The following is a 17,635-nucleotide window of genomic DNA, read 5'->3' on the forward strand; positions in this document are numbered from 1 at the left end:
CGTATGAAAGAAATAAAGTTTACATTCTAGCAGAATACAAAATGTTGAATTTAAATATTTCCTTTTTTTCACAAAGAAACAAAGTTTGGTATTGCAACATGATAAGCAGAATATTCCAACTTCAATGTAGTAAAGGAATAAGAAACGAGAAAATACTGAAGTTTGTGTAACTTAAAAACTTGCTTTTTCTGAAAACCCGTATTTCTAATTACTTAAAAGAGCATCTTTTTTTATAAAAATACAAATGAAAAGTCTTACAGATAACTCTTCGATGATAATTTTGTATGTTGTGGGTATGGTAACCGTTAAGACAAAGTGATATCTTAAACAAATCGATAACATGTAAAAGATTACGATTAGACAAAAATGTATACTATCCATGCTCTCGGTATTTTTAGATTATTGAAATATGATGCTTGTATCTTTTAGATGTTTGCAGTAAAGCAAAACAGTTATTAAATTACATTTAACATTAAAGATAAATATATACGAGAGAACTGTAACAGAGAGGCCTTCCATTAATATCTATTATCACACACTAGTCTTTTTCATCGTCCTAACAAAAACGTAGTCTATGTTTTCTTCGGAATGAAACACAGAACCTAAATTTGGAGCACAATGTAAGGTCAGCAGCGAATAGTCGCGCCCTCAGCTTGTTAATTGTAGAACAGAGGCAATTGCACCATAAATCTCCGTCGACTTAGCGTCGGCATTGAAATATTAACCGCACGCCGTTTCTGACGCGCGGGTACAGCGCAATAGATAAATAATAAAATGCCTCTGGAAGAACATGTTTGGTTCCGCTGATTTTATATAAACGGCAATCTGTAACTACGTTAGTTACCCCTAAGGCCAGTCATCAGCTTTTTTCTGTATATTGTAAGGCTACTTAGGTCGCAAACCGAAGCAATGAGTTCATTAAACAATTTTTATTTTTTACCCGCTCTGTTAGGCATTACGACTGTATCGCATGCTCTTCAATAAATTCCTTATATTTTATTCTTATTAAAAAGAAAATAGGTTATGACCTTTTACTGCTTATTCTCGAGTGAAGAATAAAAATTATTCCCACATATGTTTTCTCAAAGCCTTTGATACTTTAGAAATAATAGCACCTTAAGAATGTTAAGAAAATGTTCTCATGAGAAATCGTGCTATACCGTTATAAGGAAATTAAATTTGCTCCTATACTCTATATTTTAGAATAACAAATTGTTTTCCCCGTAACCTTTATTGGACGGATTCTTCGTTACGACCTAGCACCTTGCAAGATTAATATAACTTGTACTTAATGAAACTTTTACAAATTTCCATATAACCTGAAACTTAGAAATAAAAAGAGCCTCGAATTTTATATTATAATTTGATATTGGAGGATATAACTGATTAGGTCAAGGTTTTCAAGACAATTCAAAGTCAAGCAGTGAAATTTTAATGAAATGATTGTACATAGAAAATTTCTCGATATCATAATTAGTGATCATAATATTATAAAGGAAACATAAAATATAGGATTGCATTTCCAGTGTCACAATACATTTATGATCTGTGACGTCAAATTGTGACTATTACGCATACGTCTGCAGAGGGGTGCCACAACATCAATCAAGGAATTAGAGCCCTAATCTCATCCATCCCATTACTGCTCAATGCAGTCCGTGGTGTTAAGCCATTACGATTGCAATATGCACTTTAGCTATAGAAAATTAGCAGAATATTTTCCGTATACCTATATACTGGATAGTCAATCATAAAAGATTTAATATATTGTTCATATTATATAACGCTCATTAACTCCGTATAGCGCGTAAATTTGAATACATATAAAACTTTATGAGTCCATTTCATATAGTTTATGCCACCAAATCCTATGAACATTCAAGTAATTAGTTCATAGAATAACAAGCAAGATTTGTGAGATTATTATAGACTCCCGGGTTTATGGTAACGGTTTACTGCTGGTATAAATTGCTAAGTTTATTCATCGCCTCTATTCGAGCATGAAACAATAAACCTCAGGGGTTTCTTGGTGTCATAAATATCACATTACTATAAGTGAAAATAATAAAAATTTAACGGCATTTATTTAATAAGGTGTAAAGGAAAGATTGCTTTAAGAGCTTGTTCTTGTGTGTTCCGGAAAATCTGAGCTATGATGCAATTTACTACCGGAGAATATTATTTATACGAAGAAAATATCGTTGTATTACGCATCAATATCACTGATATTAGAGATATTTTATTTTGAAATTATTCTCAGAATTTGTATACTACTAGACTGGGAACTTCAATATTAACTTTTAATAAGAAAATTTAATATAATATTATGAAGAAAAATTGTGAATAGTAAAGCTATTCATTAATTTTAATAGGACTATATTTAAGATGTTTGACAAGAATTGAGTATCATAAAGAAGGTTGAATTTATGATTTTACTTAAGTAAACTAATTTAACTTTGGACAGATTCAGTTTTGCATAAACTGATCACGTAAAAAATACTTAAACAACAAAATTACATCAAAAAATTTTTGTTCAAATTTTCCATGAAAATCCATGTTTTCTTCTCCATTTTCGCGCAGCCAGCATATACCGCTTCGCTAATGTGAGCATTTTGTCTATGAAAACATAATCTTAAACGATAGGTCACGTACTGGTAGCAGAACTGGTGGAGTTTTAAGAATTCATCTATTTGAAAAAAAAAACTTCGTCTGGAATTTTATAAGTATTTTTTACGTACTCAGCGTATGCAAAAGTATAACCTCTTTTGAGCTTAGTATACCTTTAATTATGTTTAATCATCTGATAATTAAGTATGAAATCTCATAGTCCAGAGGTGCTCAAACGTGCTTAAGAACCTAACTTTGACTGATGCAGGGATATCCAGGCATCAAAATAAACTTGTCGGGTTCCTTCAAAGCATCTTAGAGCCAAGTACTTTAGTAATAAGTTTGAATTTGCTTTGCTAAAGTTTGAGTGCTTCACTATGCGGAGTTTCGTGGTCAATGGTGAACCTGCACTGAAATTAGGATGGGTTTGCATAATTGAAGTGACTTGTATACATATTTAGTATAAACCTAACCTTTGGGATATTTAGAAGGTATAAACTTTGGCATATTTAGAAGGTTCAGTTTCATACTTGATAAAGGTATACAGGGAGTATGAATATTCATGCTTGGTATTTATTTCATGTTTAAATGAATAGAGATTTAAATGATATTAAAACTAGTTAAAAACACGGAATCAAACTCGCTTAACGCATATGTGTTTTAATTTCCAAATAAATAAATAAATATATAGGTAATTATTGTATCGTATAAACTTCGTGAGACTTTGAAGTCTCTTTTTACATTTTAATATAATAATATAACAATGTTGACAAATTAACTTTTAATTAAAAGTTATGTAAGGAGATGATAGATAAAAATGTGGGGATTAAATTGAAAGTAGAGCTACATAATGAAGATGATAAAAACAAATGCATTCACAATTTTTTTCATATTTATAATTTTATTTTAGCCACCCCAAAAGTTAATAGATAAAGCGAACAATTCCGCTATCCCCTTTAAATGAATGCCGAAGAATTCTTTTCGCATAGTTGTAATGAAGAGAGGCGTCGAAACTTCAAATTAAGATTCTTGGAGTTCCGTGCGCGGGGAATAAGATTAATGAAGGATGGCACCTGGGGGTCGGCCCACTAACGATAGGACGGGTCAGGGGGGAATAACTGTTAAAATAATTTGGAAAATCCAAAAGTGCACGCCTCATAATTTTTTTTAATAAATATTTATTAATTATTATTTTTGTTTATTTAATAACAATTAAACCACATCGAATCAGACCCTGAAAAATGAAAGGGTTCTATTCCTGAGCATACTCAAGCGTAAGAGAAAAAAAAAGACTCGATTAGTAAAGTATTTCGGTCGCTATCGTGTTAACAAGAAAAAGGATCCGCACATACAGACACACGGACGTCCAAGACAGAACTTTTTTAAACTGTTTTTTAACTAGTTTAAATAACAAAAATGACATCAAAAATATCATGAACGTTAAAAATAGTGTTTTTTCTTAATATGTGTGTGTATGTATTATCTTACAAGTGCAATGTATGATACATAAAGACATTTTAAGTTTGAAAAATCAGATGTTTTGCGCGAAGTGACAGTAGTACCCACCTCAACGCTTCGCTTATGAGGCGTGCAATAATATCGGGAAAATATTTTCCATCAAGATCATATAAAGTCTCTAATGGATTATCGTATGAAACTGTTTTGTTTCCACTAAGCGTAACCCTGATTGTAACTTTAACATTAATATACTATAATTTTTGTGAAACAATCATGCAGTTGAATCATTGATTAAAATACATACCATCCTATTTACCATTTGCCACGACACACATATTAAGTGACAAATACTTCTCTGTAAACGGCGGCATAATATCTCCTTTGCGGCATCTGAAAAGGCGCGAATTGCATTTCCACAAAGATTTCCTTACGCCATAAACAATCTTTGAATACGGTGCATTAAATTGCGAATCGGCACAACACACCGGTAACGCGGCCGCCTATTCAAAAGTCCTTCATTCTGACGCATTAGAGCGTTAATAAGACAATATGTAAGTGTCTCAAACAATGGAAATAATAAAAGCGCATAATGGTGAATGAGAAAATAGCTCGTTGACTGTGGGCTGGATATCACAATGCGATGGGACAACAATAGCGAACCTACAATTTGATGCCTTGACTAAATGAAACAAAACCCTTGAAATGAGACAATTTTTGTATGAGACATTGGACGGGTGAGGTTAATAATGTTAGGTCGCTTCAGCCGGGTTGTTAGTAGTTTACAGTTGTTTTAGTAATTAGGTCGCGTGTAGGTACTAGGCATGGATTGGAACATGTTGATTATAATTTGACAAACACCGGTCAGCCTGTGTTTAACTGGGTGACATTGTGTTAATTAGTAACAATAGATTGCTTGTGTGTTGTCTCAAATACGATTTTAGTACGAACATATCAATGAAGCATATTGGATTGTTGTAAATCTGAGTTAAGGTACCTTGTTAATTGAATGTAGAGTATGTATGTCATCAGGGATGTCCGTAAATTTATGTTAAATACGAATTTAAAGGATGCAAGCGCTATCATAAAACTAGGTACGTATTAATAATTATTATCATTCCTTAAAATTAGATTCATACGCTATTTTTCTTTCTAAAAAGCGTATAATATTAATTAAAAATCCATTAATTGATGGCAAGATTTACCGCATTACATTACTCAACTGACTTACCTCGAATATAGTAAAATTATTTTCCAATTAAATATTTTAAATCGTAACTTGCGCCAAAAGCTGACCCAAATTATGGCAGCGGGTCAGGCAATTCAACGTGGCTTTACTGCGGTATGTTTGTAAATACTAAAATACTTCTCTTATTGTACAACAATAATTAAATATTTTTGCACGTTTTGTGTCCATACAAAGCGGTTATTGTTGTAATATTTTTTCTTAATAAGATACGGCTTAGTAAATAAAGGTTTCGTACAACCCTAAACTAATTACAGCCGCGGAGGCAAATATATTTGGTAGCAAGAATGTTAATATAAGGTCGTAACAATATATTGACATGGCGAGCAGTGCACATATCACTGGTGTAATAAAGTTAGGTAGCGTAGATTTTACAGTTTGGTGCATGTTCAACTATGCACGTTTATTACTTTTTGCTTGTCAACTGTGAAGTTTATAGGTGCAATTATTGTAGGAACACTACCGGATTTATGGCAACATAACAACGGAGGCGCTATAGCGTTACAATGTCCATCGATTACCTGATAGTGACTATGTGATAAAATGGTGAAATGGCATCATGTCACTGTATGTTAACGTATATCGTAACTTGTCTCTATGGGCTTTATAGCAACTGATTTGAGATAACCCTTCTTAATGTATTTAGCATATCAACACAATGCCAAGTACAAAAAAAAATGAATCACCTGATAAGAAAAAAGTACCGTGCTATTGCATCAATTTTCATAATATCACTAGACAAGTTTAACAGATACAAAATGATAAACATTCTCTTTCTCAATTTTATTTTTGTACCTACTATATACTATTTAAAAACATACGAGCATGTACATGCTCTTTTAAGTTAACGCATAAATGCGTGTATTTTAAAAATCTTAAATACTATTGTTGTGTTCTATTGCACGTTACATCAAAAATGTACTCTCATCTTAATTTTTATCATAAGTGAACAAAAGCAATTTTGAAATTTCTTCCATATAAAGAATCTTTACAAAAACTACTACGTATTTTGGAAAGCTCTCATAATACCGAACTTTGTAGATAATAGAATTTCGTATGTGGGTTCACTTGCTCCTAAACAGGGAATGTTCAAAGACGTTACATTTGGAACTTGGAACATCTCATTTCGCAAGAATACAAGACAATGCTTTTAAGCGATTCCTCTAATGCAAGGGGTCTACTGTTCATACTTTATAACACTTTCTACAGTATTGTATAAATTTCTCATAAAATACCTTTTATTTTGGCATCTTATGGCTTAAGTGATTTCAATAATTGAAACTATTTATGTTTTATGTAGGAGTTATTCTATAAAGCAAAGGTTTTATTTTATTTAACATCGCTTAGAAAACAAATGCTGCACGTGAATGTAAATAATGAAGGGGCTTGTGCTTGAATTTTTCATGGAGCGAGCACGTTGATTAAAAATTAATTGGCATTTCTTTAAAAACTAAAGAGTTCTTGTTATAAATTTGCATATTTATCGACATTCTTGTGGGCTATGTAAATTCACACGTCGGCCCTTTATGATTTATATGTAATAATCGTCATGAATCACTAGTCGTCGTGACCGTCCGTAATTGCTTCGCCAATCGAATTAATTTCTTCGCTTAGTACTTTATGGTACAGTTTTAATAATTGATTCCATCTAGACATCAATAAGTTTAAGGCGTGTTTATGCCGGCTATATTTTTAAATGTTTATTGGTGTGCCCGTGATTCGTAGCGCAGTGTTGATTGTAATTCATGTTGGTTTTGTTTTCGTTGCGGTTCCATTATTTTATCTTTGGATTTACGCGCTGCGCAATTAGTGTAAAATAAAGTTTATAGTTTGATTGTAAATTGCTTTTACAGAGGCTTTAGTCGTTAATGTTCCCACTGTACTCCAGTTTTCCTTGTTGATTGTCGTAATTAGAATTTATTAAGAGTTTTGGATTTTGTTTTCGAGTTGATAATTATTCTTAAATAAATGAAATTCTAATAAAGTCACAAATTTGTTTTTATGCTATAATGTCGCTCTTAGCGTCGCGTCGGTCATTGGTCGTAAGTATCATATAATTTATGAATGGCACAATATTTACCTAAGCTTTAGAGTTTTGTGCGCCCGATACGATAATGTTTTTAATATTACTAGTTTATATTATTGCTAACACATTTTTATACACAAAATATGTTTATTTCCTACCTTCAGTGACAATATATTTATTAAATTCAAGCCGTGAGGAATAATAAAACGGGAATATGTTCTGTTAATGTCCCGTGCCGACCTTTATAGCTTCATTTATATTTATATGGGAAAAAAGCGAATTCGTGTAGCTTTATAGTAATAAAACGTAATGAGGGTAGTCGAAAATCGCTATTGTTTTGGCGGGAGCTGAATCTCAGAGGAAAAGTAATTTTGTTGGGATTACTGCCCTATCCATGAATGAGCCCTAAAACACGACAGTGGTCACTCAGGGCTCAGGGCTTATTTTCTGTTACAATTATTGCCTTTTGGCTCGCGCTCGTAAAGGTTTGATGCGTATTGTTTTATGGCTCGTGAATCTGTTTAATTATGTTTTTGATTTAACGTAACATGTAATTAATAGTAAACATGTACCTATATAAAAGATGATGATTAGAATAAGGAATTATTTACCAAGAAAGTTAAAACAATATTATTGAAAACTAAAAATTAAAAGCTGAGCATTTCAAATTAATATTTTAAATTCAACTAGGTATATTTAATCATGGTCGATGATGATTTTACTGAGCATTGAAATCATAATATTATGTTTTATTCTTAATTACTTTAATGTAGTTCGGATAGAATCGGTTAATTATCTATTTTATATGCAAGCATTAAAACCTGAATAGTCTGGCATCCGCTGTAATTTACTATCTACCATTAATTAATTAAACTGAACAATAATTCAATAAAATTGTATAAGAACTAAAATCGCTATTTCTGAGCATTTTGCGTGGTTATAATTTACATTTAGTAACTAAGTTGGTTTCGACATAACTTTCATATCCCATGATAATCGTCTATTTTTTTCTTGTGACATGAAAAACATATGTTCATCTTTCGTTTTTATCACAACAATATCATAAACAGATAAAATATTTATTCAACACAACGCACAACCAAATAACAAAATAACAGCAGCAAAGCACATCAATTAATATAGGGTAGAGTATGTTGTGTGGAATAGATTACATTAATGTATGTTAACTGCAAGTCTTATAATGATATAACAACATTAAACAATAAATAGATACAATGAAGGCAAAACTTTTTTATTGATTCCGCGGCGACAAAATAACGGTGAAATTTAGTGAAGTTTGCCTTTCCACGTGGCGGATCCGATAGGGGTAGGCTGAAATGCCTCCGCTTTTTCATGTCCCTATAAACCAATCAACGGATTACACGCAAAAAACTTTTCACAGTTGTAAAAAACTATGACATTTTTTAATTAGTAATTTATCGCTTTGAGTTTTAAATCGGAGTACATTTGAGCAATTGTTGATTTTTTTGTTTGTCTTCATTCGGGTAAACTGCAATAAGATGTTTGCTTTTGACGCAAAAACTACGTTCGAATTTAGTATACATATATGTATTAGATCGATTATTATCACAATTATTATTATCGTCGGCTAAATCAAGTTAAAATAACAATCTATTTAAAAATCTATTTCCTTTGTAGGGCAGGGAGCAGATGTAATTATATTTACTGATAAAAAAATGTAAACATAAGTAGGTGATCAGCCTTCTTTGCTCTGCCAAACCAATAATTTTTTGTTAGTCATCACCAGGAATCGAAGCCGAAGTACCAAGAAGGTGATAAGAATATTAATTGATAAGTTAAAAAATAATTAATCTTTGTACTTTGGACTTCCAAAGGGTATTCGCAAGGATATTCGTAAAACAGCGAAATATCTTATCACGCCTATTTTATTATCTGTGATTCTCACATACGTCATACACTTGAAATATGACACCTGACATGCCATATTTTTCAACGTAGGTTAGAAAAATTGTTACAATTTCTAAATTAAATTCATTCGAACATAAAAATGGCAAATCGTGCTTGTAACCTGGAATGCGTCTCAGACCAGGCTGGAGACGACGTAGTTGAATTTGTTGGCCCAGTTAAAATAATTTTAGTCAATCAACCTAAACATTTGTACAAGCGCAAACGGTTTGAGGCTGGATTTATTGTACTGTCTCATATGTTGATGGGGGCTTCTATCATGATGGTGCTGTACTATACACTAAGCTATGAAAAGAGATTGTGTTTAGCTGGTTTACACGTATTTTTGTGCACAGCTGGGGTAATTAAACATCTTGTTATGTTTTTCTTAACCTAACTTTTCTTCTTTGCGCCTACCTATTTGTTCTTTCTGGGAGTAAATGGTAACTTTCTTTTAGTACTGATTATGCTGTACTGATACGTCATCGAACTTATCTTCGCAATAGATTTTGTTTGGCTCGGAACCAATAAATTTTATGAACTTCTCAACTATTCATTTAATTCTCATTAGTTTTTTTCATTAGAATAATTTAAGCATTAAACTACTGTGAGAAGTGTTTTTTTATTATACTACGTGGATTATTTTGATATTTTTATGATATCAAATAATCCAATATAATAAAATCAGCTAAATGAGTTTTTGTGAGAGCACCAATTCTTTGAAATAACTATGAATTATCTTTAATGGAATTTAAAGCTAGTGTAATCCGGCATTATCTATGATGTAACTATAGCTGATAAACTATCAATTATTATTTTTTACTAGAAGACTATTTGGATAGTATAATATAAGTTATTTTTTCATATTGATCTTAGCGTGATGATATATCCTATAGTCTTCCTCGATAAATGGATTATCTAACAGTGAAATATTTTTTTTCAAATCGGACCCGTGGTTCATGAGATCAGCGCGTTCAATCAAACAAACAAGGTCTTCAGTTTAATATTTTTTAATTAATAGACGTTATTCTTATTTCCAGCTCCAGATCTGTATGCCATTAGGAATCTTATCACTACACACACTAAGCGGATCGAGTGCACCGGTAAAACTGACGCATCGACAATGTGAACATGCCTTCATACATTTTTTGGGAATTTTTCTAACCATACTTGGCGCAATTGCGTCATTTTTTTGTGGTTATTTTAAATTTTCAATACACTGTGTATTGGGTGAGCTTGCATTTATTACGTTTAAGGTTTAGTAGATTATATTTAATTAGATTTGATAAGTATCTGTTTATGTAAAACAGATGCCTAAATAATAATTCTTTGGTTGAAGTAAAGGTTGTCAGAGAACGGAACTTTAGGGTATGATGATGATAGTTGTCACGTATTCAAGATTTTGGTTTTGGTAATTATGTTGCAATATATATTGTTCTATTGTTTTCAGGTAGCACTGCCTGTGCACTGGCCTTATTTAATGCAATCAATGGTTTCCTCATATACGATTATTCCGGCAATAATGACAAAGGATTGATCAGGAAAATTATTAGCAAATTTCATTCATTATTTGGTATCGTGATTTTAATATTATCGAGTGCTTGTTTTATATCTGGATTGATAAAACCAACGTTTACGAAATGGACACCTTTGCCAGAAATGTCAATATTTTCAATTTTATTTTGTATCTTTTATACAAGTGTTATATTGTTTAAGCCGATTAAAGAACTGTTTACTTTCTAAGAGGCTTTTTATTTCTTCTAATATGAAACGTAAGTAAACGTATATTATTATTGGAAGCTGATTAAAAAATTCTTACGAAAATAGTTTTAATTGTAGTTTTAATAGACAAACCATTTTAATAATATCTGTCCACTCGATCGATGATAGATTAAATTTGATAAAATTCTTAATAAATATAAATGTTATCTGTATTTAAATTGTATGACAATCATTATTCATTATGTATGTCAATCATTCAACAATGTCAAATTGTATTTATTGTTTCAATAAATAAATTTACTTCATAATTTGGTATAATGCAAATTAAAGATGAGAAGCCAACATCCATTTTAAGAGATAACGGAGGCAAAAAAGAGAAATCTGGCGAAAATAAGAGTAAAAGCTCAAAACGCATTCCTCTAAGGATATTGATAATTGAGCCCAGTGGAAGTTACTGTAGGACTATATGGTGTGCTATTGGCTTAGGAGCAGTTCATGTTTTGATAGGGGCAGTAGTTATGTCTGTTATAATGTATTCTTTGAAGACGAAGGATTCGCATGCAGCGGTTTGTACTGCAGCGGTAAGTGTTGGAGAAATGTTAGAAATAGTATGTGTTAACTGTACGATATAATTCTATTATTATTGAAATATTACGGTTGTATTATGAACATTGTCATTGATAAATATCAGCAGTCTGTAATAGATTATATATTTCAATCTATTGGGCGTGGTCGCCACCATTTCCTACTATTACTAGCCAAATACCTATTATGATAATATTACCAATCAGAGCGATAATAATAATGTTACAATATTATAACATGCTTAAAAAATGGCAAATTTTGACGCTTCCCAATTATGTAACAATGTTGACATTTACAGATGTCAAATAATATTGTACAGTTATGTAACATTACATATTACGTTTTATTTCGAAAACAAAATGCGTATGTTAATAATAGATCCTGTTGGAGAATACTGGAATGTAATTTTCTGCGCCGTAGGAGTCGGGTTTGTACAAATGCTCATAGGAGGCACTTTAACGACAGTTTTATTTTATCTCATACAAACAGGCTTCAGAGATATTCATGTATTTCTGTGTACCTTCGGAGTAAGTATATTTTTACAAATACGGATCGCGGCTGCTTTAGATTTTTGCATAGAACCTATGTGTGTTTATTTTATTCATATGAAAATATGATGAAAATGGAATTTGTTGTAGCACAGCTGTAGTTCCTGTTATTGATAAAATGACGACGTGCATTTTATTACTTTTATAATAATATGGTATTTTATCTATGTATATCTATCTACCTAAAGCATTTTAAACGAGTATTTATTTTATTTAATCTGATTCTCGGAAACGGCTGTCATGATTTCCATGGAATTTTGATGCAGGGGGTTCCGGGGGCGATAAAACACCTAGAATTTAATTTATTAGAAAATGACAATAATTAAAAAGCAAAGCTTGGTCATATTTAGGATGAAAATGATACTATGTGGGGCAATCCGTTGCAACGTAGTTTTTGATATTTATTTTTCGATTATAAGTTTGAAACCTAGGGTTTTGATGCCATACATAAGTTATCATAAATTTACATACTTACGTGAAGATTGAATGCTCTACTTTGAAGTTATATGGTAGAGACACAGTCTTAGGGCGTGCCCATGTTATTATGCTGTTATTGTATCATATTGTTTCCGTCTCCGTATTTTGTTCAATTTACAACTAAACATGGATTTAATGAATAATAATGCTTGCAGTATCACTTTTTCACGGTGGAAGCGATATTAAGCCTCAATTATGCGAATGGTTGGTCTACACCAATGAGAATAAGGCACAGACGATTTGCCCACGTGCTTCTACAGATGTGTGCTATGGCTTTCGCAGTTACTGGAACAGTACTCATAACAACGTCTAAGGGATTCTCAACCAGCGCTCATGGACTCACCGGTTAGACGATCTTTATTTAATAAACTAGATTTCTGCCTGCTGCTTCTCCCGCGTTTTTAAAGAAAAACCCGCATAGTTCCCGTTCCTGTAGGATTTCCGGGATAAAAAGTAGCTTATGTCTTCTTCTGGGTCTTCAGCTACCTACATACTAAATTTCATCGTAATCGGTTAAATAGTATTTGCGTGAAAGGATAACAAATATCCATCCATCCATCCATCCTCACAAACGTTGACATTTATAATATTATTAAGTAGGATTTGAGTAGGATGTTATCATAATTTAATTATAGTAATGTGCATGATATCTTTTGATTACTAAAACGTTAAATAATATTTTATCAAATCTGTCAGTGATAACAAACAAGGATATGTTATTATACTTTTATTCTTATCAGATTACATTTTAAAACACTATATAAAGCAATTCAGGTTATTATTTTCGAATCTGTTTTGCGAACTCTACAACAAAATGCTTGATTAATAAATGTTTGTTTCTTTCAGTTGTCTAACCAAAATGTTCGGTTTCAGGTACTATAACGGCTATACTCTCCTTCATAACTTTTTTATTAGGCCCCTGCGCTCTATTCGGTGGTCGTTATTTAAAATTGGCCCATGTTTCCTTCGGTATACCAACGTTCATAATGTCATCGATATGTTTATGCTGCGGACTTTATACGAAGGCCTTTAGAGAGTGGGCGAGTCCAACTGTGATATACGTTCTAATTGCTTTTATAGTATTCTATACGAGTTTTATAATGATCACGTGTTTTATCAAATGTGCAATGAGAATATAATCATTTTAACGGTGCTTTGATTTATTGTTATTTAAGTACTAGCGTTTTATTGTCTTTAACGACTGTAAGGTATTGTCATCTCGCTATAATCGTTTGCAATATAAAAATAAAGATACTTCTCGAAAAAAATATCCTTCACAAATTTTCATAAAAGAACACCAATTATTAGTCACGATTTATTAAAATGTAGAGATTAATTTGAAATACTTTTTATTACGTTATATTTTATTTTTATTGCACCTTATATGGTTCACGTTGGTTATCGGGAAAAACGTGGAAAATGTTATCAATGATAAAAGATGCGTGATTGATAAAGAGCGGGATAGCTTTTATCTAATACATTGTACATTAGACTTGTAAAAAATGACAGAATTCGAGTACACTGATAAACTTAAACCAGCACTTCGAGATCAAAACTAACCTATCATAACTGTATACATTGTTGCTAAACATGAACCTACAGAGGCTATTCAGTTACTTAGATTTTTCAGTGCAATTCTATTCATGTGCGTAATCCATATTGATGTGAGGTCTGAGGATTAAGACAAGTTGTTTTACAATGGATATGCAGCCGACGTTAACCCCTGTAGAGAAGTTCGATCAATCGCCTGTTATTGACGGATGTGTTAATTTCAATTATGCGTGGCTCGCCTTCAGAGGGTGTATGAATACATTAGTGCAGTCCTTGATCGCTGTGTGCGTGTTTGTGACGTCATGGTTTGCGCTCCAGTCGAGTTTGAATCCGTTTTATCTTCATGTTCTATTGTGTGTTATTGGGGTGAGTTAAAGTATTACCAATGGTATATTATATATATCAGAAAGAAATACATACTATGATTTGTTATATAGTAAGACATAGTTTAATTCTTTTTTGAGGAAGTCTCTTAATATTAAATTACTTTTTAGTTCTGAATTAAAAAGTAATATAAATGATACTCTTGGACCTTGACTCATATACCAGTCCGATATACTTCGAGAATTGCATTTTCACTATTATAAGTGAAAAAGTTACAAAATGTTATCAGACATTAATTGATGAGTCACAGTTTTACTGATATGAGCTATATCCATATTACGCTAAAATTAATTATGTATCCTGATAGTATTGCTTTCTAGAAGCATTCCAGTTTATCATGCACATTGATAAAAAATGTAATGTGCAAGTAATCAGTTTCTACATGATGATCGTTTGCTACTCAGTTATTTTAAATATCTTGTAACGTTTTCAAATGTTTTGATGAGATAAACACAAAGTAAGGGAAATGCTAACTACTTTGCTATATTATTCTTGGATAGAGTCCTCTTTGGAATGACATTTAAAAAATATATCAATAACTTATCACTAAGCTTCTTCTAATAGAACATATTCTAAAATCGGTTAAAGCACGTAAAGTTAAAAGACAGAGTTTAGAGTGCCTTTCCACCAATAATGTGCGAGGATGTATAGCGAGGAATGTGTTTGTAATTAATAACGATTCAAACGCTAAACATTTCAAACTTCAAACTAAATGAACTCGCCACACACCCTCGCTCCTAATTGGTGGAAAAGCACTGCAGTTGAGTTTGGTTAAAGACATGTAGTTGTTGTAGGCTTCGCTGTCGAAGGAACAAATAATCTCCTGCTGATGTACTACTTAAATCCGTTTTTATTTATTAGATATACAATATGTAAATTTTAAGTACCTTTTGAATTGTTTTAGTACCAATTTCTAATGACACATGGTATACTAAGTTTGTATAGCTACAATGGATGGTCGGCTTCTTTGAGCTTTCGGAATCGACGAAGATGTCACTGGATTCTTCAAACTGTAGGATCATTACTTGCCATCTTAGGTTCTATTGTCATGATGCGAGAGAAGAAGACAAATTTCACATCGATCCATGGAAAATTAGGTGGGTTATTTTTTATACATGATTTACTATGCGTTTTTGAATTGTGCTAGTATTATTTGCTATTCGGTAAATTATATATGATTCCTTCTGTTCATGCCTGAAGTATGAAAGAATAATAGATAATTGTTACACATTCCATACATGTTAACGGTGATATATTATATAAAAGTGATTTGATAGCAGTCTCTTGATTGTATAAAAATAAATTCATTGTGAATAATATACAATGTAGCGCCCTATATATATAATATTATGCTTCAAAGAAGAAGACCTATAACTTTATGGATAATTAAAAAAAATACATACATATAATATTATAGTGGGTGTTGATACAATAATTATTGATAGGTAAAAGAAAAACTCCAAATCTGGGTTTTAACTGAGAACTTGGAAAAACCAATTGATAGGTAAATTCAATCTTCATCTGAATTTGGCAGAATACTGACGAATGTCCCTGAAACTACTACACATGAAACATATTAGTCTGTATAAAAAAGTCAAAACGTTATAGTGTTATTTTAACGCATTATTTTGATGCATATCGCGGTAATAGTCGACATGCTGTTTTGAGTATGAATATTGGATAGGACTAAGATAATCAGAAACCGCTTATTGCTAGATAATATTGTATTATAATATTAATTAGTGCTTTAATAATATACCTACTGACCTTATGATATATTATATTGACTGACAAAGATAAATATGCGATATTTTAATTAATATCTATTAAGCTCAATTGTTGTTTGGAATTTTCTTTTATCTTCTAGCTATCCTTATCAAAATATGCGATTTTTATGTTATATTATCGTCATTAAACTGTTGATAGTTAATCAATAAAAATGCAAAAGACCGTACAAATACAATTTAATATCTACGTTCGATGTCTTAGTGCGTCAATATATTTTATTATTATTGTTCAATTAGGAATTGATAACGATTTTTGTTGCTCTGCAATTTTTATGCAGTCTTTCGATAATAGGTATTAACAGATACTTACTGACATAAATACAGAATTAATCGATTGTTATTTACACAGGCACAAGATTGAGTTTTTAGGGAATTTAATTTTTACAGGCAGGTTTTACTGGAGAAATAAGAGGTGCACGAACCACTATTTAATTCAATGAAGTGTTTTCAATTGAAATTTTTTGGGTTGCAGCGTTGGCGGCACTCATCCTGACCTGCTTCGGTCTGCTAAACGGGGTCATGTCACTGTACAAGGCCACTTTTCAACGTTTCGTTGCTTTTGACACATTGAAAAGCAGCCATCTCTTGTGCGGTACTGCGGCGCTCACTACGTCCTCTGTGTGCTTAGTATTCGGCTTTAATAAAGATTCCTTTAAGAACTGGTCGTCCCCATATTTCTCGTATGTCATGATGGCAATAGTGTTTACATATACGATTGTGATTATAAGCAAACCGTGTTATGATCTGTGGAGATTTATAAAGATCAGGAAGACAAAAAGATGGTGAAGTATTAGAGAGCGTTAGAAAATGTTTATATAGTAATTATAATCGTGAACAAATTAAATATAAACTCTTTGACAAATTAATTTCTACGTCACTTTCCTGTATAACATGGCCAGGGCTATAATTTTAAACAGTTGCAATAAATCAAATTTTCTAAACTCGCATTGTTATCAGCAGTTTCGATATCTCAAGGAACTAAAACATTTACCAGTTCTTGTCGCATTTATCAGTTGCGAACCCATAAATTTCTAACATTAGCAACAGTAAGAATAGTACGTTTCGAGAACGTGCGTATCGGGGGCTATTACTCTTTCCAAGTTTCCTTTATATGTTTTGATGCCATAAAGATAGGCAGACGCGCACCTACAACTAGTTATCTTTGGTGATCGCGCGCATTTTCTCCCGCCATACAAAATAGAACAGTTGCCAGTAATAAATTTGATAAATATTGTATTTACTTTTAAGTGGCAACCAGCCAGACTGAGATATGAGTGGGGAAAGCCCGTTTTTGTAATTCTAGGAAAGACATATATACCAT

General features: G+C 32.0%; 3 protein-coding genes across 3 annotated transcripts; all 3 read left to right on the plus strand.

Moving 5' to 3' along the window:
- Positions 1-9,363: 9,363 nt before the first annotated feature.
- Positions 9,364-11,003, plus strand: LOC149907072 (uncharacterized). The gene is made up of 3 exons (XM_090103711.1): positions 9,364-9,621; positions 10,301-10,490; positions 10,711-11,003. The coding sequence occupies exons 1-3, from the start codon at positions 9,364-9,366 to the stop codon at positions 11,001-11,003; spliced, it is 741 nt and encodes a 246-aa protein (XP_089959837.1).
- A 296-nt stretch (positions 11,004-11,299) lies between these two features.
- LOC149907073 (uncharacterized) lies at positions 11,300-13,731 on the plus strand. Its single transcript, XM_090103733.1, has 3 exons — positions 11,300-11,563; positions 12,748-12,937; positions 13,466-13,731. The coding sequence occupies exons 1-3, from the start codon at positions 11,300-11,302 to the stop codon at positions 13,729-13,731; spliced, it is 720 nt and encodes a 239-aa protein (XP_089959859.1).
- Positions 13,732-14,290: 559 nt separating this feature from the next.
- Positions 14,291-17,100, plus strand: LOC149907074 (transmembrane reductase CYB561D2-like). The gene is made up of 3 exons (XM_090103824.1): positions 14,291-14,509; positions 15,432-15,624; positions 16,787-17,100. Exons 1-3 carry the CDS (start codon positions 14,291-14,293, stop codon positions 17,098-17,100), a joined length of 726 nt encoding a protein of 241 aa, XP_089959950.1.
- Positions 17,101-17,635: the final 535 nt, after the last annotated feature.

This window comes from Colias eurytheme, chromosome 7 (genome assembly GCF_061535395.1).
Source record: "Colias eurytheme isolate Ceu_HAF_F1 chromosome 7, ilColEury1 Martin Lab GWU primary, whole genome shotgun sequence".
Taxonomy (NCBI): Eukaryota; Metazoa; Arthropoda; class Insecta; order Lepidoptera; family Pieridae; genus Colias; species Colias eurytheme.